The sequence below is a fragment of the Malaclemys terrapin genome, chromosome 15, assembly GCF_027887155.1.
Source record: "Malaclemys terrapin pileata isolate rMalTer1 chromosome 15, rMalTer1.hap1, whole genome shotgun sequence".
NCBI lineage: Eukaryota > Metazoa > Chordata > Testudines > Emydidae > Malaclemys > Malaclemys terrapin.
Window position 1 is genome coordinate 21161935 of NC_071519.1, and position 22610 is coordinate 21184544.

Sequence of the window (22610 nt, forward strand, 5' to 3'; positions counted from 1 at the left end):
GCTGAGAATCAAATATCTGCCTCCCCACCCCCCGGATCCAAATGCTCTCGAAATCTGGGGAAAGTGGGATCTAGATAAGAATTTGGGGCCCATCAGTAGTTTAAACAACATCCAACCCGATTGCCAGTTTTATTTTTGTATGTCTCTCTGGGCCGGACTGTGAACTTTGTACTTCTGCTGGGGGGGGGGGGGGGGGGAAGCAGTTACTCACTAGAGTAAAGTGACTCATGTTTAAGCGTCTGCGGAGCTGGGCTCTGAATTCTTACCGTTTGCAAGCACAGCTAGCAGCAATCACTAGAATAAAATCAGTTTGGGTTTGCACCACTTGAGACACAGGTGTAAACACAGCAGCTAGGCAATACTGAATGCATCGTCTCACACAGGACCGCAATAAAGGCTCTCTTAGTATCCAACATTAACATTCAGCTATTATCATTGGAAACAGCGGAGTCGGACCACAGTTTCGTGATAAGCAGAGCCAAAAATAAATACTAGAAAAATCCAGCAAGGCGGGTGCATCAGAAATTCAGCCTCATTAGAACTCGAGCGGTCCCCAAAAATTCCACTGCACCTGGGAAAAATGTAGGCGCTTGCTAAAGAATCAATAAATATTTATTGTTTCACCAGCAGTATTTTGACTGTGGATGTAAGCATGGCCCGACGCCAGCAAAACTGGAGTCTTCTTGGCCAGCACCGCAGACAAATTTCTCTCTGTATCTATTTGGAAGATTATAAACTACACAATGAAAAAAAAAAAAAAAAACCCACACAGGGCAGAGAGCAGCTTAGTCACGGAATAGGAACAAAGGGGCCGAGATATAGAGCCAGATCCCAGGCGGTGGGGGAATCCATGTAGTCCCACCGGCTTCAATGGAGCTATGCTGATTTGCACCAACTGTGGAGCTGGCCTTGTACCCCACCAGGCTCAAATACCCCATGTTACAAATCTGGAGAGTTAGGGACTGGTCCTGCCGCTGGATCTGAGCAAGCAGCACCCTGCATCCAAGAGCAGCTCCACACGGGTGCCATACACACAGCTCGCTGTAACATGGGGCCTTAGAAAGGAAGCTGTTGACAATAATACAGTTTGATCAATAGGTCAGACTGCCGTTGACTTCAATGGGCACAGGATCAGGCCCTTGGCCACTTAAAGGATGCAAGATTTGGTTTTGGTAAGCCCGGCAAAACAGCGAACCAGACAGGAGGACATAAAGGAAAACACGGAGGGCGAGTGGATGAACTGCTGAGCTCTAGCAATGGAATGTAATTGCCTGTGATCCAGCCCAGACAATGACTGGAAGCAGCTAGAGAATGTTCATTGCACCTGATGGCAAAAGGCCCAATTCAAGAGCCGTTGAAGTCAGCAGGAATCTTGCCATTGACTTCAGTGGACATTACATTAAATGCCCTGGATCTAGAAGTTGCCCTGAGTGGCTTGTCCCTGATGCCGGGCTGAGTTGGTGTGTGTAGTCAAGGGGCAGAGAATTTCAGAGATGTGTGTCATTCACAGACTGGGCATCTGTCTCTGAGGAAGTCAGGCAATTTGCCCACCTGACACTGGATAAAATGTCCATATGGTTGCCACCTGACAGTGTAAAAAGACACAAACCTCCTTCCCCCTCTTTTGGATCAACACTGCTCAGAAATAGAAGTGAAAAAGAACCCATGGTAGGATGGCCAGTTCCTGTCTCTAACACTTGACTCCCATTCCCCCCACCCACCAAAAAAGGCTGATGTTAAGGACCATGACTGAAATGCAGCCACTTCTGGGGTGGGGGGAAGCAGACAGATGGCACAGAGCACACTGCGACAGCAGTGGGATGGATGGAAAATGCACTCCAAGGATAATGGAGTTGACCCCCTTACAAAAGGACCATGGGATCTGTAATATAGATGATGAGCAGACAGGAGATCAGCTTTTAAGACCTTGCCACAAAAAGCCAAATACAGTAAACTCCATGTGTTTCACACCAGATGAGTATAGGAAAGATGCCACCCTAGTGGCTGGTCCACCAGAGGATAAGAGCCTACTACTACTACTAGCAGCTAAAGGAGTTCTTTTGCTTGCTCAAGTGGTTCAGGTCTATGCCACATGTTCATGGTTCAAACCCTGCTGATGACCCAGTACACCTGGAACTCCAACTGGCTAGCTCAGAACAATAAAGGCTAGAATGCCTCTGGGAGAACTCACACCTGTAGTTTCAAGATACAGAGGTTCAGCAAACCAGATGCTTAGCCCCATAAGCCACCTCCCTGCAGCTCAATAGGCTAGAATATCTTTTCCTTAAACTAGATCTCTGCCCGTCTGGCTGCACCAAGAAAAGCAAAAATACAGGCAAAGTGGCGAAGACAAAAAAACCCAAACGTTCCTCTTCCACCAACCCTGAGACCGACTCTCAGACTGCTCACGCTCAGCCTTAGCCCTTCAGCGGCATCCAACCTAGTGAGAATGGAGGACACCATCAGTGTGATGTGAGTGTGAGTCAGAAAACTCTGCTTGTTTTAAAAGAGGCATGTTCTTACTCAGCGCACACCTGCTCCCTGAGTAGCTGCTCTGGGCAAGACAGAACAGCTGGAGGAAAACGGGACTCTGCCATTCTGTCTCCAGCAGCAGAGCTATCCTCTGAAGTTCTGGCTGTTGCATCTGTATCACCGAAGGTAAATGGGACCCGCAGTTTGGCTTTCAGATCCCAGGCAGCATTTGCCGAGCTGAAAGTTTGATGCGGGACGGGGGGAGGCATCTTCTTTCTTGTAAAGCAGACAGAGCTGGAGGCAGGATGGTTCAATGGTTAGTGCACTAGTGGAGGTCTCAGGTTCAATGTGTTGCTCTGCTACAGACTCCCTTTGTGGCCTTGGGCAAGTCACTTAGGCCCAGATCCTCAAAAGGTGCCTAACTCCCATTGAAATCTTTAATTCTAAATACTTTTAAAGAACTGGGCCTCAGCCTCTTTGTGCCTCCATTTCCCATCTGTAAAATGGGGCTAACAGCACTGCGCTACCTCACAGGAGTGTTGTGAAGATAAATCCATTCCAGATTGGGAGGTGCTCAGATACTGAGCCAATGGGGGCCATATCAATTCCTAGGAACATACCCTTGGGGCTGGATTGTAACTTGACTGTCTGCCCTGAGTAAGGGCTGCTGTCTAAATAAATAGAGTCTGTTCACTGATATCAGTGCAAGCAGTATTGGATCCCAAAGCATGTAAAATTCTGGACTATCCCTCTGCCTAAATCAGTCGTAAATGATTCTGTTCCCAGGTGTAAGGAAAGTTGGACAGTTGTCTTGCAAGCAGCCAAACTGGTACAACTATGGAGATTTTTATCCTCTCCTGGAGCACAGCAGTTCATCCAGACAATTTTAACAACAGTGCTAACTCTGAATTGCCCCTCTCAATTGCCATGGGTAGGAGGAGGGCAATCACTTGCCATAACAACACTGTATCTTCTTAGATAAGATATTTGAAGTAGAATAAACTATTCTGAGTGAACTGCTGGCCAATTCAGTGAGGAACCTTTTAAAAATATACATTGCCTTGGATTTGGGATCGTTATAATCTTGTGACAGATTTGCCCCAATTCAGGCAAAAGGGAAATTTTCCTCGTGGATCAGTGAGACAGGCACAGAAGAGGTTTAAAGATGCATCCACTACACATGTGAGCATCTTTTCTCGTGTAATATACTTGTCTTGCTATACTTGACTATTGGTTTGTACCAAGTCTGACCATGGAAAGCAGATCTGCCAGATCAGAGTGACAGCTAGTCTTTTACAGAAGCATTTCTTTTAGCTGGTTTCCTTGTAAATATCAGCCTGTCCTATTCCAGGCAGAGAGCATGCAAACCCCAGCTAGTCAGCAGCAGTCAGCTATCAGTGTGCAACGCCTGGCATGAAAATTGAAACTTGACTGCAAACACTCTCTCTCCATGGAGAGCTGAAAAGCAAAAGACCAAAATGTTACTTTATTCTTCCTTCATTTTATAAGGTTGTCCATTTACAGCAGATGGAAATGGCATGGCAAATTGGAGGATGCTCCATGTAATTACATTGTAATTGCACAGGTATTACATGGTTATCTGAGTTCTCTGACATAAAGCAAAGCCAAGTGCAAGAAAGGAAGGTTGGTTTTGCTCCTCTGGACTGGAAATATTGTTCTGTTTTCCATACACACAGCAAAATATGCCATATTATTCTAGGTGACTATTTAAATGAAGGACAAGAAATAAAGAACAAACATCATTTCACGCGAGTATCTCTCACATTACAATCCTTTTGACTGCCGTTCCCCTTAGCAGACAGATGTTTTACAGTTAAATAAACTGCAACACAGAGAAAACATAATCAAACTCTCCAATGGGAGTCAGGCGTCTAACCTGTTTTGGCACTTTTAAAAATCATCTCTATTTGCATTTTTAGGTGCCTCAATACCTTTGAAAACCTAGGCCAAAGTCCTCTCATGTTTCCAGTCCCAAGTCCCACATTATGGTAAGGTAAGAGTTAACTGATGCTACAGAACCTCTCTCGTATACAATAGTGAAGCACTTCACTCGTAGCTACTGCCGCTCCAAACTACCTTACATGATAGATATGTAATATTAAATTGTTATTACTGATGAGTCAAGACACCACACGTCACTGCGGCTACGTATTCGCACAGTACCATAAGGAGACAATTTGCAATACACTCCCGGAGCAAATACCTTCACCTGCTGATCATTTGCAAATACCATAATCCACGGGGACTTTTTTTTGCGGCAATGGTGTCTAGTGAGTAGCGCATTGGCCTAGCTGTCAGGAGACCCGAGTTCTAATCCTGGCTCTGCTGTGTGATCTCAGAAAAGTCACTTCCCCTATTTGTGCCACTGTTTCTTTTCCCACCTTTTGTAGGCTTATAGGGCAAGCTCTTCAGGGCAAAGACAAGTCTCTCATTATGTGTGCGGACAGCAGCTAGCACAATGGGGCACTTGTCTCAATTGGGATCCTTAGGCACTATTATAATACAAATAATAATACCAAGGTATAATGAGGAAATTGTCACAGAATAACTAGAAGCAAAGAGACCGTGACAGTGCTTCATCCCCATTGGTGGCTGCATTTGAGCACTGGTGATCAGTACAGTGCACATGGATGAAAGAAGTTGTAAGTAGGAGGTAGAAGGTCCCTTAAAATCAGTAGGGAAACAAAGGATGCTGTAGATCCAGAGAGCAGCCGAATGGCACAGCCCTGCCCAAGGATGACAGGAGTGTATGACGTGGAACCAGAACTGACTTCGTTAGCACCCTGTGGGGAAAGAAAATCTGCTCCCTTCCCCTAAAGTTATTGCCCACTCCTCCCTTCTTCCCATCTACCCACCTAGCTCAGCAACCCACCTGCTCACCTATCTGAGCAACTGCCTCCTCCCAAGGGATGCTCCCAGTTCCGGAGCAGGTACCTTAATTCCCAGATTCTGCTGCGGATGTGCTTTGAAGGGAACGGCCCAGCAGCCAGTGCTTAAGATTCTGGAGTACATCCAGGACCCTGCGGTGCACTGCCTCATCAAAACCAATGACCTGGTCCCTCATGCCCCATCTTCCTGCCCCCCTCCTCCCCCCCACAGGAAGTGAATGGAAAAAAGTTCTGCGGGCCTAAAGAGCAATTCAGGAATAGCTTTCTTCTGAGTAGCTACAGCAATGCCAGTGTTCTTCCCCTTAGGCCAATCAGATGGCTCCCCTTGAATGAGACTGCCCCGCTGATTCACCAGTCACCCCTGCCCTAGCCTCAGAGTGCACATAGCAGGTCCAGTGAGTGAAGGTGCTCCTGTTACACTTGCTAGAGGAAGCAGGGTAAACATTGCATTTTACAAGGGATGAAAGATGGTCTTGTAGGCAATAGGCCGGGTGGCCAGACCTCACTGTTTCTATTCCCAGCCCTGCTCCAGACTCACTGCACCACCAAATCACTGTCTCTTCATTGTGCCTCAGTTTCCCCACCTGGGAAATAGGGATCAGAACACTAAACTCTGGGGTGTTGTGAAGATCCATTCATTCATACTTTCAAAGCACTTTGAGATCCTGCTAGGGAAGGCACTGTAGACATGCAAAGCATATGTGCACTCACGGAAGGATTTCCTTCATTTGGAAAGCCCCTAAATTACTTGGCTAGGTCACTAGATTGCTTTTGCCATTAAAGAGGGGAGAACAGAAGGACGCAACCCTGCCAGTGAAGAGTTAAGCCACTTGATGCATCTTGGCCCTATGTCCAAATGCTGGTGATCAGAGCCCCCTCACATGGTGCACTGGATTAGATACCACACCGAAGCTTTCCACTTCCCCTTCCCTAACAGTAATCTTGCTGAAAGAACCCAAGCCCATTTCATCCCAACCCTATAAACAGGGTGAAGGGCTCTGCCAGATAAAAATCAATCATGAAGATGCCACCCCTGCGTGATCCAGGGGAAATAATGAGGGTCATTGCATTCATGGTTACAGGGCTCGGGAATATGCATGGGAAATAATGTCATGACAGCGCTCCCACACAGTGTTTGTTACACTGCCCACAAAGGGATGGATTCTTCTTCTGGTGTAAACGAGGAGTGAGTCCACTCAGCACAACACCCACATCAAACTGGGAAGAGCAGGAGGAGATCAGGCCACAATCTCTCCCCACTTTACTGTTCTATTGTCTTGCTGCTCCGTTACCTGTGGAAAACCCCTAGGGCAACAAGTCACAGAGTTCATTAGGGAGAAATGAACTCCTCTCTTCTGAGTCCCATTACAGGTCCCCAGCTTTCAGTCAGGGCTGCCAAGTGGCTTTTTACGCTAACCACAGAGGCTAGGTCAGCGTTTGCAGAGCTGCTGCAAACAGAGGGATGTACCTAGGGCAGGGTTTACCAATTTCAATATTAAATCACTTTTATTTTATTTTTAAAAAAACTGGTAAGCTGTACCCCACCTTTTATAGAATGGCTGGCAAACTACGCCCTGCCAAGTACACCCTGCAGGCTGGTTAGGGATTTGGAATTTAACCTGGCTCTACTGTACATGGAAATGTTGTATTAAATTATTACTCTGATAACCCACCTAAAATGCAACATCTACCTATCTAACTAGGGTTTTATACAGATGCCCATCACCCTGGTATTTGAGTCAACTTCTCATCTCACACACACATTGGCAACAAGGCCTGGATCTCATTTTGGCAAGTTTCATACAACTTCGCACCCCTTGGTCAAAGGCAACCCACATTACTTTTAAACCATCAGAGTATGCTACACATCCCATCTAACTTTCCTGAGTGGAGGTGGGTTGAACAGGGGAGCAAGATTTTATTCCAGGGTCAGGGGGAGAGGAAGTGAAGGGTGGGAAGAGCTTTCCCCGGCTATCAGCCCAGCCCATGCATCTTCATTGTTTTACAAGAGCGTCAGGCACCTGGCATATTCGACACTGTTGGTGCACTGAAATAAACTAAGACTGCAGCAATTCTCACTGCATACAATTAAGCCGGCAGATAACAGGGTGACTCACAGAAGGCAAAAACAACCAAGCAGCAGGAAGACTAGATGGGTCAGGGACCGATAAAAGGAGACAGAATCTTTCACCTTGTTCAGTAGTGACCAAAAGTTGGCATCATCGATGTTTGTTGTCCTATTAGAAAGGAGTTGCTGGTCTCTGTCCATTCCTAGTGAAGCAAATGTCCATATCCCGAAACACTGCCACCTTTGTTGGCAGCCTCAGAGGGTAAGGATGGGGGAGTCTAAGGTTCTATGGACAGAGCATCAGCAGCAGCTTCCAGAGACAACAGTCCAGCTCCACCCCGTGATCTTGACATTCATTAAACTACATGAAGGAAAGTTTCAGCTTTTCTTTTAAAAGTTAAGGGAGGAAAAGGGTTAAGCTGCCTAACTGACAGCACTGACTTTGGCTCACAAGAGCAGTACAACCACCAAAACAGAAGCAACGGGAACTACACGCGATAGGAAGTCATCTCATTTTTTAGTGTTCTTTCAGCCAAAGTTTGAACTTGGGGTCAACTGTTAAAAAATGCCTGCAGTCCTCAAATGCACAGGAAGAATCAGGTTTAAACTTTAATGGGCTTGTTAATGTACAGAAAAGAAACTCAGCTTAATGAAACCAATGGGAAAAGGTTCTCTCTCCAAACAGCTCCAAACAACTTGAGCAGGGCAGAATTCTGCTCTCACCTTACCTGCATGGAACTCCATCAATCCCAAAACTACTGAATGGGTGCAGAGCAGAATTGGGCAAATGGCAAAGACGACTGTCACTGACTAGTGCCCGGAGATGTTAAAATTTAAACAGACACCTTAGTATGGGTAGAGAGACAAAATAAATCCCCCAGCCCCTCCATACAAATATCCCCAGTAAATCCAGATACTTCTGCTCATCATATCTCCCTGCCTTTACCTTGCAGAACAAAGGAACAGTATTCCTTAAACATGGGAATAATCTTTTGTTTAAGGACTCTCGTAACCAGAGCTTGTAGAAGTAGGCCTAAATGGCTAACAACGTCAAAAGTGACTTTGGGACAGACTTTTAAATGTTTTTAGGCACCTAAAGATGCAGATAGGGATTTTCAAAAGAGGGCCGAAGTCCCATTGAAATCAGTGGAAGTTAGGCGCCAAACCTGCGTCACCACTTTTGAAAATTCCACTTATCTGCATCTTTCGGTGCTTAAATACCTTTAAAACTCTGGCCATTAAGAGCCTAATTCCCATTGGCTTTCAATGAGACTTAGACTCTTAAGTGCCCAAATTGCTTTTGAAAATGGGACTTGGGTGCTTTTGAAATTTGTACCCAGTATTGCAATATTACAGAGCCATAGACATCACTGGTTTGATTGCCAGAGGTGGTGAGCATCTGCAAATTACCACTGAAGTTGCCTTTGAAAAATCAGGCTGCATATACATCTAGGTACTGCATATGGATGGATGCCTGTTAAATACGTTGCACTTGCATGTGATGTTGTGCAGCCTATGCATGTATTGATTTACTGTAGCTATCTCCAGACAAGCTGATCTGATACCAGCTTGTAGTTTATCTCTGCATGCTAACCACTAAACCATGCCGGCCCCTTGTATTTTTACTGTCAGCTGTCACTTCATTTCCCACATGTAGCCTGAAAGCACGTCAACTGGCAGGAACAGACCCCAGACTGGATTTCCTAGAACCTCAATAACTGGCCAAGAAATGCAGAACTCTCTGACTGGTTTATTTACTTATTACACTGGTACCCTACACAAGCCAGAAACGCCAATTTCAATCAACAGGAGATCTTGCCACTAGTCTAGCAATGGAGAGAAGCAATGGGGCTGAGCTTACACCCCCCCCCCCCCTTGAACCTAGATGGAAACGTTTCACTGCAGGCCCTTTCGTGATTAAAGACCTACCCGCTCCCCCAACAAAAGCTGAAATAGACGTTGCTTTAGCGTTGGGGGACAGAGAAGCAAGTGAAATGAGGTTAGAAGGAGAACAGCAGCCCTTATTATGGCAGAGGCTGAACTATTAGTGTTAACCACAGAGAGCAGTAGCTAAACTTAAAGCGGGTAACAATAAACACATAGCAACATGTGATTGAAACTCCCTCTCAAGATAACATCAGCACCCCCTCCCAGCACACAAATTCTCCAGGGAAAGAGAGAGAAGGAACAGCAGCAGCAATGCTCTCTGGTTTAAATGTTTAACGTGTTTGCGGATGGGGCCCACAGGCTAGGCTTCGGATTTGGTGAGCACAAGATATTTCCAGGATCTTGCGTGAGCCACTAAGAGCTGCCTCAGTAATACAATCACTCTGATATTTGAATGAGGGAGAGAGGTGGGTTCTCTGTGTAAAAGGGATCAAAGCTTCCCCTTCTCCAAATCTCTCCCTAGTCAGATGTCCCTCGCTAAGTCTAACAAACCAGCTAGAGCAGGGAGAACCACGTGAGAGAAGCATTCGTGTAGGCAATAAAACAGTCTTCCAACTGATCCAAGATCAGAACATTTTGCTTTATCCCCATCTTCCCTAAATGCGTGTCTCGATTCCTCAGGCTTGTATACAGGGAGTTATGAGGGAGGGAGGAGAAAGGGAAGAGGTCGCCCGCAGCAGATCCCGTTACAATAAAAGTTTGGGGGGGGGAGAGTGGAGGGTGGTTACAATTTCAGCCCACACATTTTGCAAAACTCGCAAGGCAAATATTTTACCCCCATCTCCCACCTCCTAAAAGAACAGCTGCAAAAATAAACTGCACCGAGGGAAAGATTCTCATGAATCCCAGGGGACAAGAATCTTAGAACCTGGTCAAGCAGAACCTAAGGGGCCGCAATGGAACAGACCCGCAACCAACCCTCCTAATGAACTTCAGCTAGAGACCGACAGCAGCTACACCATACACTTCTCCCTCTGTGATCGCCTTCACAGGACCAGGGATCCCACAATGTAGGCGATACATCTCCCAGCATAGATCCAGCAGGGAAATGAATCCCAAGCACCAAAGATCCCAAATCAGTGCCCAAAGGATCCAGTCGTAAAATTAACCCCGTGTCCCCCCAAAAGCCAAGACCCCAGACCTAAGGTTCCAACAGTGAAATTTAATAACCCGAGCCAGGATCAGAGCGCACAGACCAGAACCAGTGAAATGTACTAATCTACCCCCACGCAGAGCCCCCAAGAGCAAGGACCCAGCCGTGAAACTTACCCCCCTCCCTCTCCACAGACACCCCCGCTCCTAGCTCCGGTGGGGGTGGGAGGCAGCCGCCGGCGAGCTTACCCGGGGAAGGGAAGAAATCCACATCCACCTTCTCGGTTTTGATGATGGTCAGGGTGGGTTTCAGGTCCACCGCCGCCTTCATGGTTCGCTCCCTGCTTCCCTCGGGTTTATGTTAAAATAGTCAGTGTCCAGGGGGTGGGGGGAGGAGAGGTTGGTGCCTGGATTCCCGGGGCCCCCTACTGGGAAGGGTGCTGTGCGCCCCTGCCTGCCTGGCGCAAAGTTGGAGAAGAAGGGGGAGCGTCTCTCCTCCCCTCCCTCCTTCCCCGGTCCCACGCTCAGCCTGGCCCTTCTCCTCCTCGGCCCGACGGGGTCGGTATCTCTTTCTCTTTTCGCTGCCTTCCGCACTCCCTCGCTCTTATTCTTCTGGGGCGGATCTTCTCACTGCCGCCGCAGCTGAGTCGCGCCCCCCCCCCCCCCCAGCCCAGCGAGCAGCGGTTGGGGTGAGGAGCTCCAGGCTGCAGGGAAAGGGAGGGAGATGGGCCGGGCTCAGCTTCAGTGACAGCGGCCGGGGGAGGGACCCGGCTTCCTCCGCCCAGCCGGCCTCAAAAGCCCAGAGAGGCGCGCAGGGTTCCGGGCGCCTTGGAGAGGGCAGGGCGCACCAGCCCCTCCACAATGGAGAGGGGCCTTGCCCCACCCAGCCGATGCGGGGAGGGGAAGTTCCCTGCCCAACTAGAGGGTCCGGCTAGGGGGAAGGCCCCATGTTCCGGTAAAGTCCCATGCCCCATAGATAGGGTCTGAAGAGAGGGAAAGTCCCATGCCTCTCCCATTAGGGTGCATGGGGAGAAGGTCCCATGCCCTATCCATATAGTACTGGGAGGGGAAACGAGTCCCATCTAGCAGCTGGCTGGAGAGAAAGTTCCAGCCCCTTCTCTAGGGTGGGGTTGGAGAGGAACGTCCCCGGAAAAAGTCCTATAGAATTGAATCAGGCTGCTCCCCACTACGATGCTACAGAACTTACTCTGAAAACCTAGGGAGAATTGAATAGAGAAGCAGCTCCATTCTATAGAGCAATTAAGCCATCCTATCCCTAGCATTCTCTATGAAATCCTATAGGTCTTTTCAAGGAGAGATGGATAAAAATAAGCAGAGAAGACTATGGGGATGATACCACAGTTTGGTCTCAGATATACACATAGCTGTTTGAGCCAAAGCCCATTGAAGTCAATGGACACACTCTCCATTGATTTCAGTGGGCTATGGCTCAGGCCCAAATGGAGATAACTGCATGGCTACATGCCTTCATACACCCTTCTGTCACCCAGAGCGTCTGTTCACAGCTAAAAACTGAACAAAAAGATGTTTGTTTATATAAAAAACAGCACTAGGAATCTTTGACTAGGACTCAATGAGAAAACACCACTCGTCATGGCAAGCTACTCCATGGAGACACTTTTGATGATCCAAGATGACTTCTTGTCAAATCCAAGACAACTGCATTCCTTCTGCAGTTTCAGAAGAAGATGATACCGTTCACTCCCTCACCTAAACTGTCAGAGTTGCAGTGCACGGTTACACAGCCTGATGCACTCCACACCAGAAGTGGCTGCATTCATTGGCTGTGTGTGTGGCATGTATGCTCAGGGAAGTGCATGCATGCTGATGGGATTGTGCGGGGGAGGGCGGAAATGTATGTGTATTCTGGAGTTTGTGTGTGTGCATGGGGAGGGGAGAGAAAGGGAGAGAGAGAGTGCACACGCATGTGGGGGCATGCATGCCTGGGATGGTTGGAAGTTATTCAGTACAGCTCTAGTTTGCCCAGCTGGTTTGTAAAGGGGCTGGAAAGGTGCTATAAAGATCTGAGATCAATATCATGCCAGTGTGTCATGAACTTAACTGAAGAGAAGAATCTCGGTTTTCACATAAAATATGTTTTATAGGTAGCAAAAACTTCAGACCACAAACGGCAGAGCAAGAAACAACTTATGAGTCACGTCAATTTACCGGTATAAGTGCAAAGAAGACCAAAACAAATGTCCTTAGCAACCTGCCGTTGTGGTTCTCACTCTCAAAAGCTAACAGTCTCCGTTATACGCTGAAAGAGACTGGATCCTTTTACTCAGAGCTGGGCTGAATTTTCCATTCCAGATCTGAACATCACAGAAACGGGAGGCAGTTTGGATCCAAATTGCATGGCTAGCTCTATTACCTAAGAAGGGATGAACCAAAATCCCGATTCCTAACAGGTATAAGAATCTGACTAGACTCGACTCATCTCCAAAACTTACCTATGTCTAGTGCAGATATAAACTTGGTAGCTCAGGGCTATTAGTAGCTGTCCCTAGTGGTAGTTTTACCATTGACCTAGAGCACATTTCTAGAGGCAAGAGCCATGTGGCTTAAGAGGCAGTGGAGTTGAATAACAAGGATACAGAGTTGGGAGTCAGGAGCCATGGGGCTTGATTCTCACTAATGGCCAAATTTTCCATGTGTTTAGGTGCCTAAAGAAGCAGATTGACAGTCAATTAAACTTAAAGGCTAAAACCACAAAAAGATTTAGGCACCACTCAAAACCCCCACTCAGCTGCTGCCCAACCCCATAGGTGCCTAAATTCCCATTGCTCTTAAGTTTCTGCTGGTAAAATCCTGTAGGCACCTAAGCTTCCGCCTGTGAGCATGGGCAAAACTGCCTGCATTCGGATGCCATGGAGCTGTTTGGCACCTTATTTCACACCAAAGCCTTGGCAGGATTCTCACACTAAGCATATTGAGGGGCCTGGTACTGTAGCACACCTACCGCACCAGCATTGCCACGCCCAAGTCCATTTGCAGATCTAGCATCAGGGGCGAAATCCACTTCAGTGCTTTTCATATTCTTACTAAGTGCCTGTCTTTAGGCACCTAAATCCCCTTTACCCCACTCTAGCAATGGAACACTAGCACAAATGAGAACCAGGCTGCTGGATTTTATTCCCAGCTCAGCCTCTGATTCACTGCTTGAGCTCAAAAAAGTCAGTCCCTGAACCACTCCATGCCTCAGTTTCCCCACAAGAATGCTAATTCCTACCCACTTTTGAAAAGTGCTTTGAGACCTGCATATGAAAAGCTGTGCACAAGTGATAATCATTCTTCTTCGGTATCTAATGCAGCAATAAAACTGGAACTCTGAACCTGAAAAAGCGTGATCGATAGCACCACACGGTTCTCATTTCACCCTGTTCCTCTGTTAATGAGATGCTGGGCTGAGGGCTTGTATTTCCCTTTTGCTCTCTTTGTAGATTTTTATTTTAGTTTTGCTCTTCTGCTGGTATAACTGGGAAACAGGGAGAGAGACAAAGTGGAGACGAGTAACAAAGAAAGGAGGGTAGAGCAGAACCTTTCCAGTTCAAAATCAAAAGCTGATGCAAAAGAAACAGCTGCCCTTCTGTCGGACTTGTTCCAGTGCAGGCCTGGGAAGGGAAACATGATGCAATTTACACAGGCCGATAATCTTTCCCTTCCTATGTTTCCCAGGAATGCTGTAACCTCAAGGACTATGTATGTGTGAGCATATATACATGCATGCTGTAATTTGCTATGGGGAATGGTGCGTTGGGGGAGGGGGAGACCGATTACATAGCTGGCTGCAGACTTTTGGCTGTAATGATGAAGCCATCAAAGTGCACCTGTGGTCCCCACAGTATTAAAATGACCCAACCATTCAGCGGCGTTCGATAATCCAGGCTGTTCACATTGAGCCCCGGCCCCCTGCAGCAAACCACAATCCTCAGAATGAAACAGAAGATGACACATGCTACAAGACGAGACATGCTCAGAGTCTTGCCCCAGTGGATGGCTGATGGGGATGGGCTGTCAACATCACCCATGAGAATGTACCTAGGAGGGAGCGTGGAAGGGTCAGCCAGTGGGATATGCAGAGTGCTATAATGACAGGCAGGAGAATTAAACTCTGCCAGAGGGGCCAAAGCCCTCATCTCCTGTAGTCTAGCCCTAGTCCCACGGGGCAATAATCTTACTTCAGGTGATAAAATTCCATGGACTGGCTGGGATCCCGAGCACCTGAAGCGAGCATCTTCTCTTCTGGTCACATGCAATGAAGAGGTTTTTCTTAGGAAGTATATTTAGGCATGTGCACAGATTCTTGGACTCCCCACTACATTCTGGCCCAGCCAAATGAACAAGATGAGGTCACAGCATGGTCGTAGTAGCTTCTTGCTCCCCCAAACTTCTGTTCCCCTTCACTGCTCCAGGGATGAAAAGGAGGCACTAAAATCCAACCACAAATTCTGGAAAACCAGAGCTGGAGACAGTATTGGTAGGAGAACCCACAAGATCAGGAGAGAAGGGAACATCTGGGAGGCTGCAGCTAGAAAATTCCTAGTAGAGCAGCCTCTCTCTTTCAGACCAGCAACAGCCTCATTGCTGCCTTAATGTGGGCTCATTTCAGAGCTTGAGACATGAAAGCCTCGGCTTTGAACTCCAGCTGAGACACTCAAGGGCTGTGTGTGTGTTTGGGAAGGCATGGAAAAAGTCCACTGAGTAGTTTCTTCAGCTGGGATGTGACCATTTGCATTCAAGTTAGCCTCAGCCCTTGCCAGACCAATTCCTGTTTGCAATCTTTCCTCTTGAACATTCAAGATTCCCCTTTCTTTCCATGCTCTCTCGTTACTGAATGTTCATCACCATTAAGCTTCTCTCCTACAGTGGAGGACATGATCTCGCAGCTGAGATGTTGAGAATGGGCCCTCTCCTCACTGATATGTTAAAAAGATTCTGCTGTTGTTCAGAGATAACCATTTGCCCTCCTTCTACAATGGGACCCGGTTGTTTCTCAGTCCTTTGGAACAAAGAAAGGGCAGACAAAGTCCCCTTGTTCCCAGTGAGGCCTTTGTTTTGTTTTTTTTACATAATAACAATAAAGGAATTTAGTGTTGGTGAAAGGTGTCACAGATTGGGGCCTCATTCGTGACTTGGGGTTAGCAATACTGCTCTTCCCAGCATGTCTTTCTGGTTCTGGCCCTTTCAATTTGGCAGAGCCAAACTGCAGTATGAAAGTAGCTATTCTGCGAACTTCCAGGTTTTATGCAGCTGTAATGCCCCCCTCTTCTCCCCTCCTCCAAATTTTCCTTCTCTTATTGCCAAGGAGAGAACACATTCTCAAAATGATGTCCTACTGACTGCATAAAGGAATCACTTCCACTCCCTCCCCTCAACCCCTGAGATGCAGTCAGGTCTAGGGTGAAACACAACAGCTGTTTTAACAGCGCACAACACCACCATGCAGCAGTTAAGGACAGGAAATTAAGACTACCTTAGCCAATTAAAACCGCAGGGGGCTATTTATAGCAGAATGTAATTAGCCAAATTGAAGCCCAGCCCAAAATTGCAATGAGATTTTCTTAATGGCTGCAAGTGGCCAGGGCCTCGGTTTGATGACCTGTCAAGTAAACAATATCCAGAGGGCATCAGACAAAAATCAGGAGCAAAGGGAACAAATGGCATGTGATTCCAAGGGGAAACAGAGACATGAAAGGATTTATTGCAAGAGGGTCACTGAGGGAAAGCACAGCGGTCGCCTCCCCAAGAAAGGAAAAAAGCAAGGGAGGAGGTTGCTGGGTGTGGAGCTGGTGAAAGGCAACGAGAGGAAAAAGTAAGCGGCTGCCATGTGCGTTCCTCAGGGAGATACCTTTCCCGGAATTTAAAACGATATGTGAAATTCTTTCACGCACCAGAATAGCTGGGAAGCATTAGAGACGGTTGGTTTATGCTGGTAAATGGGGCTGGATTGGCAGCCTGGTGACCCAAGTCTTTTCTTTACAGACAGGAAGCAGCATGGTAAGTCTAACCCATTAGTCAACATATGCTGTGTGTCCCTCCTGGTCCGCAGGGAACTGCAGTCTGTTACGGGGCCCACAGCTTGAGCTGCAGAGACTTACGTTTTGAAGTCCCTAGTTTGGTCCCTAATTTCAGCTAACATGGCACATAAATGGGGGCTTCTCCAGCATTCAAACTGCTCTGGCCCGCGACTCCCAGGACCCACTATTGCTGTGTGTTACGGGTCCGTGATTCACAGAGGATGTAGGCAACTTGCATCTTACCATAAGAACCTAGAAAGACTCATACACTTGAGCTCCGGAGATCCACAGTGAACCAAGATCTGGATGACAATTATCACCCAAGCTTTCCCTAATTGTCCCTCAGTGCAGATCTAAGAACATAAGAACGGTCATACTGGGTCAGAGCAAAGGTCCATCTAACCCAGTGTCCTGTCTTCCGACAGTGGCCAATGACAGGTGCTCCAGAGGGAATGAACAGCACAGGTAATCATCAAATGATCCTTCCCCTGCTGCCCATTCCCAGCTTCTGGCAAACAGAGACTAGGGACACCATCCCTGCTCATCCTGGCAAATAGCCATTGATGGATCTATCCTCCATGAACTTATCTAGTTCTTTTTTAAACCCTGTGATAGTCTTGGCCTTCACAACATCCTCTGGCAAGGAGTTTCACAGGTTGACTGTGTGTTGTGTGAAGAAATACTTCCTTCTGTTTTTTTTTAAAAACCCGCTGCCTATTAATTTCATTTGGTGCCCCCTAGTTCTTGTGTTATGAGAAGGAGTAAATAACACTTACTTATTTACTTTCTCCACACCAGTCATGATTTTATAGACCTCTATCATATCCCCCCTTAGTTGTCTCTTTTCCAAGCTCTTTCCCAATCTTATTCATCTCTCCTCGTATGGCAGCCATTCCATACCCCTAATCATTTTTGTTGCCCTTTTCTGAATTCTAATATATCTTTTTTGAGATGCGGCAACCACGTCTGCACGCAATATTAAAGATGTGGGCGTACCATGGATTTATATAGAGGCAATATGATATTTTCTGTCTTATTATCTATCCCTTTCTTAATGATTCCCAACATTCTGTTCGCTTTTTTTGACTGCCACTGTACATTGAGTAGATATGTTCAGAGAATTATCCACAATGACTCCAAAGTCTCTTTCTTGAGTGGTAACAGCTAATTTAGACCCCATCATTTTATATGTATAGTTGGGATTATGTTTTCCAATGTGTATTACTTTGCATTTATGAACATTGAATTTTGTTGCACAGTCACCCATATGGGGGAACTGTCTCTGACAGTCTCCATTACTCATCCACTCATTAGCTTCTTAGCTGAGATGGCTCACAAAGGTACCATCCTGGTGTTGGCTGTGAAACCCCCACAGCTATACACTGGCCACCACTTCAGTTCACACAGATCTCCACACAGCCATCGGTGGGTAACAACTTTGATCCTTTGGAGCGTACTGAAACGGAATAATTGGAAGGAGACTCTTGGCTTTGGTTTCACCATGAGTAGCCAGTCGGTGTCCTGGCAAGGTAACTCTTCCTGTTGAAGTTCATTAGTGGGGCACATTGGCACTCATTCATTACCCTGCTTGGAGAGCTGTGTGGGTGGAAATCTTTGTAACCCACCCTGAAGTACTAGCTGCTCACAGACTGTTCCAACTCACCTGCTCAGGCAGTTGCATTGAACTCCTAATAAAAGTATCCCGGCTTTTTCGTTACTTAGCTCTAGACTCCTCACAATTACTCCAAACACAACAAGCACCTTGCCTTCCTCACCACATGCCAACGCACCTCCAGCCTGACTTGCCATTATTCCATTCTCAGGGTCACCCACACACTCAGGGCCAATATGCAGCATCCCTGCTAGTCCAGCCCTGGGCTTCTTTGGAGCCAAGAGCATCAAATGTTTGTGAAGTACGTCAACAAGCTCAGTAGCTTTGTAATATGAACAAATGGAGCCAGGCTGAGACCCAGAGAACTTATTTATGCTTGTGACTTTGATTTTGGCATTCACTCTGGCAGTGAACGAATAGAGAACACACTCACGCTGTATTGCTAGAAACGAGTCTAGACCGGAATGCCAGGTCTGACCCCACTTGGACTTCGGGGAAATTCTGATTCTTATTCTGAGTTCATCTCTATACATTGCCCAGCCTCTCCCTTCACCCCAGATTGTAGATTTAATCTGCTCTGTTATCCTCTCCCACAGAGAAATTGGGATTTTTGTTCCCAAATGTGCAATGGAATCACATGCTACTACTACTCTGACAAACCAGGGGGACATTTTGCACACAGCAAACAGCTATTTGGAATGCATATTTCTCTGCTTCGTCATGGTTATTTAACAACTTCACTCCAAGAGGGATCACAGGAGAACCGCAATTTGTTTCCATGAGGGCACTGGCAGTCAGACAGTCCAAGCCCAAAGCTCAGCCTAATACAATACTCAGCCTAAGAAACTGCAGCCGTCAAACAGATATAATTGTGCGTGTTGAATGCTTCAGCCGTATGAGCAAAATGAACATGAGTGGTTCAGGAAGTGAACACATCCCTCAACACCCTAAGGATGGCCATGTGGGGAAGGCACCAGTCAGGGGCTCAGGAGAAGAGCTACTGAGGAATTTTCTGACAATGTGTATTTTCATTGAAAAATGCTGATTCACTGAAACCAAAACAGTTCAAGGGAATGGGACAGACAAGGCTGGTGAGGGAATATCTTATCATGGACAACTTTGGTTGATGAGAGAGACAAGTTTTGGGGTCCACAGAGCTCTTTTTTGGGTCACGGGAATGGGTCAGTTTCAATGAATTTCCCAATTTGAAAAAAAAAGTTGAAAAAAGTGTCCACATTTTTGAAACAAAACGTTTCGGTGGAAGGAGATGGGAGGGGCGAGGGGCATTTCAAAACAACTTTTCATTTTGAAATTTAACGTAATTAACACTAAGAAAAGTTACAAAGAAAAAAGGTGGCAAATTGGAATAAAACATTTCAATTGACCTGAACTGACATTTTTTTTCCAGTTTGCTGGTCCCTGAAAATGTTGAGAGTTTGACTTTTCATCCCGATTCCAGACCAAAACATTTTTCAAAACCCTGAATATTCTCAGAGGATGGGAAAACAGCCCAGCCCCACTCAGCTGTTGCAAGATCAATTCCTAGTGATGTCAGATACATCCTCTGTGACCTTGTGCAGATCATTCTGTGTGTCCCAGTTCCCAATCTTTACTATAATAATAATACTTTCCTGCTTTGCAGGGGTGTTGTAAAAATCAATCCATAAGTACCTGGGAAGCGCTGAGCTCCTGAAGTTGTGGGGGCTGTGTAATTACTTAGATTGAGAGAGAACCTTTACACTGGCTTTAATGGAAAGACTCACTAGAGGGAGAATTATGGTTAGTCATCTTTCCTATCGGAGTAGCAACAGGAGGCCCCAATCAGGAAACAGGGCCCCACAGTGCCAGGGGCTGTACACACATAGTATAGAAAGACAGTCCCTGCCACAGAGAGATGTCAATCAAACATCTGATGAGACACAACAGGTGGACGCAACACACAGATGGAGGAAGCTCAAGCTAAGGATTACGATTAGTGTAACAAACTGTGTTTCCGGCACACCAGCTGCCTATCTACGGAGCTGCAGGATCAGGCCCTTGGCTAGTTTGCGGCTGGCGTTTTGAGTCAGCCCAATCCCAGTTAAGTCCTAATCTATCCTCTGCCAGATCTGCTCCTTCAGAAAGGAGATGCTTATTCAGGAGCTGTTTCTAATGAGTTCCTCACTCTCGCAGTAAAGGATTTTGTCTGTGTGCATTTAACAAAAAAAAGTCTTGCTCAGTGCTCTCCACATTGGAAATCTCACCCCTCCCAATTGTCTCCGCTTGGCAGCCCTGCCTTATAGAGAATAAATGGCCGAGAAAATACTCCGCTCTACACGTGTTTGCATTTTTCAGGGTGGGTGTTTTGGACGGCAATCCTGGCCGCACAACAATGCCGCTCTTGTTCTGCCTTGCGCTACAGAGCAAGCCTGAATAGATCTGTCTAAAATTATAAGCGGGGCAGCCCCTGGGCTCTGAGAGATCACAGGCCGCATGCTAGGCCTGAACAAAGACCCCGCTATTTCCTAACAATTAGCCCAGCTAAAAGGACATCTATCTCCCTCTCTTAGAGTCACCACGTGTCTCCAAGTCAGTCCATTGTAAGGCTAATTAAATAACACGCCTCTCTCCCCATGAGGGTCTCCTGATTAGCTTCTCTCAGCCCAGAAGCCTGGCCGGTACAAATGGGAAGGAGACAGCTGGTCTGCAGGGCTCTCCAACCTCAGTGGAAAGATCCTCACCCTTATTTATCTGTTATCACCATCACCACCAGTTACTTCAGTTTTTGAAATGTTTAAATCGGTAGCATGGAGCTCACAGGATGGTTTTAGGAGTACAAGATCATTTCACGTCCCTATCTGTCTGCCCACCCCCAGCCCCCATCATGGCTAGCTAGTAAGAATAATAACATGCATGCCTGCAGCTCAGTGGCTCCAACTGGAGTTGGAGACACTCAGTGCTTCTGCAAATCAGACCCTTTGTATTCATACAGTCATAGATCATTGTAATTATCTAGTCTGACCTCCTGCATAGCACAGGCCAGGGAATTTCACCCAGCAATTCCTACATCCAGTTGCTGGTCAAGCCTAGAGTGTATCTTTCAGAAGATACCCAGTCGTGACATAAAGATGCCATGTGGTAGATTCTCCATCACATCCCTTGGTAAATTTATCCAATGGTTAATTACCATCACTTAAAAAAAAAAAAAAAAAACAACCCTGCGCCTTATTTCAAATCTGAATTTAACTAGCTTTAGTTTCCAGCCACTTTGTTCTCTAGACTGAAGAACCTAACCAAAATCTTTCAACGCACGGAACATTTATTGATTAATCTTCACAAGCCCTTCTTGGGTGGGTTAATATTCCTATCCCTTTTTGATGGGCAAGCAAACTGAACAGAGAGGTTAAATGACTTGGCCAAGGTAAATCTGTGGCAGAACTGGGATTAGAACTCAGGACTTCCTGATTCCCCAAACTATATGCATTCGTCTACATAGGTTTATATTGCATAAATCCCCCTCCTATAAATGTTGGATATACTTCCCCAAAAAGAGGATGTGTTTAATATCTATGTATACCTTGCAAACATTCTATGTTCTTCCTAAGAATAGAGTAGCCCCAAAATTATAGTAGCATGAGTAGATAGAAACCTGATCCTTCTCACATGAGTTTGCCATTGACTGTGACCGCAAAAGGATTGGATCCATAACCTGAGTACAATATAATATAGATAAAGACTCATTGGTGTTTTGGCATCAAGGGCAAGAGGGCAAAATATGTCTCTCAAATAGAGGCCAACCTGGTCTGGATAAAATAAGAACTGACCTGACCTTCACCCCAAATCCATCTTGAAACATTTTTGGCCTGTCAGGAAAGTTCAGATGATCTTTTTCCGCACAGTAGGAACACAGGAGCTGCCAGAACAGTCGAGCCCATCGGCTCAGCAAGTCCAGCACGCTGTCTTGACTCAACTTCAATTCAGAATCACTAGAACGGGTCACGCAGAAGCAGAGCGGCCAAACGCAATGTGTTCCTGCTCAGAATAAGGGGCGAGTTTCACTTTCTCCATCCATCGCCTTCCACTTCTTTGGGGGAATTTGCGTTTACACATGAGCTAAAGCCCAGCAAACAAAAGAGCACAACACTGCTAAATCGCTCCAGATGTCCAACACCTCCCCCTACCATATCACACATGCTCCCCAGACCAAGGAGAAATACGGTTGCTTTCTGCCAAGTCTGTAGTCAGCATTAGTGGAGTGCATCCCCCTTGCCCCAATTAAATCATTATTTTCCATCCTTGGCCATTGAAATAGTTATTTTCACACCAACAGTGTATGGCTGGACAACCAGGAGGAGGGTCTGCAGACTAATGAGCTGATTTCCTGTGGACCTCCAGTTCCAGCCCTGAAACAGCTGGAGCTGCTAGTGTCATCAAACCTCTTTCCACACAAGTGAAGCAGTAAGATCCCAGATCCCAACTCTTGTCCTGGG

General features: G+C 46.6%; 1 protein-coding gene across 4 annotated transcripts in view; it reads right to left on the reverse strand.

The window, feature by feature from the left end:
* ETS1 (ETS proto-oncogene 1, transcription factor) overlaps positions 1–22610 on the reverse strand; it is a 121739-nt gene that overhangs the window by 61211 nt on the left and 37918 nt on the right. Inside the window, exon 1 of one of the 4 annotated variants that reach the window (XM_054005419.1) lies at positions 10738–11153. The exons of the other annotated variants lie outside the window; for them this stretch is intronic. Coding sequence (XP_053861394.1) covers positions 10738–10819 — 82 coding nt within the window. The 5' untranslated portion in view covers positions 10820–11153. Of the gene's footprint in view, positions 1–10737; positions 11154–22610 lie in introns of those variants that run through there. 4 annotated transcript variants of the gene reach the window in all.